This window comes from Echinops telfairi, unplaced genomic scaffold (assembly GCF_000313985.2).
Source record: "Echinops telfairi isolate 266 unplaced genomic scaffold, ASM31398v2 ScPeMD7_7421;HRSCAF=8459, whole genome shotgun sequence".
NCBI lineage: Eukaryota > Metazoa > Chordata > Mammalia > Afrosoricida > Tenrecidae > Echinops > Echinops telfairi.
The window spans coordinates 17,453,214-17,455,676 of NW_022111321.1; the positions used below are offsets into that span (position 1 = coordinate 17,453,214).

The following is a 2,463-nucleotide window of genomic DNA, read 5'->3' on the forward strand; positions in this document are numbered from 1 at the left end:
CTGTGACTTTCAGTCTCCGCAGGACCAGTAACAAGCCAACGTTTGCCAGACCGATGGTGGCAGCTTAGGAAAGGATGAAAGCAAGAGTTGGGGCGCGATATGAAAATGCATTTTAACTAAGTCTGTCCCTCGCAGAGTCCGAGAGAGCCCACCAAAAAGTTTGCTATAACTAGAAGAATCTCTTTTCTTGGGGCCGGGAGGCCGTTTCACTTCAAAGTCATTCATTTCAAATTTATCATTGGGATAGAAAAGTGGTGACATTATCAGGATTTAGAAAGGATGCAAATTCTTAATGTTAAACAAGGCCTGAAAGAAGAGTCCTTGAGAAAATATGAATAGGACATAGAGGAACAGCAAAGGGACTGACTTCAGACCCAAGTTTGACCCTTGGAAGCTTTGTGATCTCCACAAGTTACCTATTGTCTTACCCCCTTTGACCAACAAGATGGATATGGTAATGAGGACTCTAATGTTGAATGCCTGGCATTCCTTTCCCTACACATTATTTAAATTCTCTGAACTTGAGGATCCTCAGAAATAATAGCAACAAATAAGGGGTTGCGTTGGGTTACCAACCGCAAAATTAGCCGTTCAAACTCCTCAGACCCTGCGCTAGTACAGATTGTCGACTCTCGGAAGCCCTGCACGGGTCAGAAGCAGCTCGACGGCAGTGGGTTTGGTTTCAGTAGGTGCTTTTTCATCAACTGTACAAATATTGTTTGATCGTGGCAACGACCCTGAAATGTATGCTGTTTTTGTTTTTTTGAGATGAGGAAATGGAGACTTAGAAAAGTTACACAGAATCACACAGCTAGTTTAAACCTAAGTGTTTCCTACGCTGAAGCCCATGTTCTGAACCAGTACCATGCCATATCTCTATAGTTTAGTTTTGACAAAGATATTTCCATGAGCCTTTCTTCCTCTGTGTCTGTATACACTTGGGTTTGTTCGTGCAACAGCAAATTCACTTGAATGCATATACCCAGCGGTAGATTTTTTTTAATAGCTCAGCCCAGACAGTAAGCTAAGGTGAAAATGAGCTGTAGCAGGAACGAGATGTACTGCCTTGTATGAAAGCCTAAGTATATCCATTGCATTGATTGTGTGCCTTTTGTTAGTGTTTCTGCAAAACCTATTCTTAGCCTCTGGTCTGTTGATCCCATGGTGAAGGGCGAGTTTGCTTCTCAACTATGTGTAGAATGATAGTCAAACATCTTCATTAGAGTCTCTTGAGAGGTTTGTGACCCCCAAAGGCTGAGAAATAGGGCTAGTCAACTATCCATACAGGAATATTTATGCAGTCAATTCTCTTTATATGTGGTAGCATTATATATAGCCTTACTGCTAAGACTGAATTAATGAGTACTAACATACTGCTCCCAGGGGAAATTCAGAGTTAGCTTCTGGTGAACCTCTGATTATAATAGTGCACTAATCAATATATAGCCTTCTTTTATTTGTGTTTCTGTTGAATAACACCTTACCTCAGGCATGCCGTTGACTCATTAACAGTGAATATTCATGCCCGAAGGATGCTTATTTAGCACCTGTTTTCCCCATGAGGCCCGTCACACCTTTCCTGTGGTTAGGAACAGTAGCCAGCACTTCAGCACTATCTCGTTGTGTGCTATCCAGTTTGATTCCAGTTAAAGAAACCCTCCCTGTAGGGCACAGGAGACCTACCCTGCAGGATTTCCTAGACGGAAATCATTAGGAGAACAGACCGCCCAGTCTTTCCTCTAGCAGAACGACTGGTGTTTTGAACCTTTAACCTTTCAGTTAGCAACAGAGCACTTAACCATTACACCACCAGCAGTTGGAGGCTACTTTAAACAGTCAACTCAGCAACAGAAACGTGAAGCGTATGGCACTGCATAGATGACCTACTGCACACTAGTTACAGTCTGAGAGCTGAAACAAGAGGCAGAGCCCCACCTTGCACTGTCTCAGATGAGAGCATGAACCTTGGACAGCTCACGTTTCTCTCTGCTGTTCACATGTCCAGAATGATCATGACTGCACACACTGTGCATAGGGATTGCGTCGTAACAGATTTTAGAGAGTAGGCGAATTTGACACAGCTAGCTGTATTTTAGTTAAATGTGGTTTTCATTTATTTGAATATAATTTTCAGTGTAACTATCCATGGATATGCTGGGGTTTTTTTAGATAATGATATTAAAGGAAATTTCAGATATAATATTATATTCAATTTTTCTTTAGACCTCTCTCAGGAACCGTTTACGATGATGCTTTCTGGCTGGATTTGAACTATCTAGAAGTTGCCAAAGTGGCTCAGTCTTGTGCGGCTCACTTTACAGCATTGCTTTATGCAGAAATCTATGCCGATCAGAAAAACATGGGTGATCAAGAGAAAAGGTAATGGAATTTAGAAGTTGTGGTTTTCAAAATTTATGTCAACATTATTTTAATAAAGGCATATATCAAAGATTTGCTGTTCCC

At 41.4% G+C, this 2,463-nt stretch overlaps 1 protein-coding gene across 1 annotated transcript in view; it reads left to right on the top strand.

The window, feature by feature from the left end:
* ATM (ATM serine/threonine kinase) overlaps positions 1-2,463 on the top strand; it is a 106,409-nt gene that overhangs the window by 58,506 nt on the left and 45,440 nt on the right. The window contains exon 32 of the mRNA XM_045297739.1: positions 2,224-2,379. Coding sequence (XP_045153674.1) covers positions 2,224-2,379 — 156 coding nt within the window. The remainder of the gene's footprint in view (positions 1-2,223; positions 2,380-2,463) is intronic.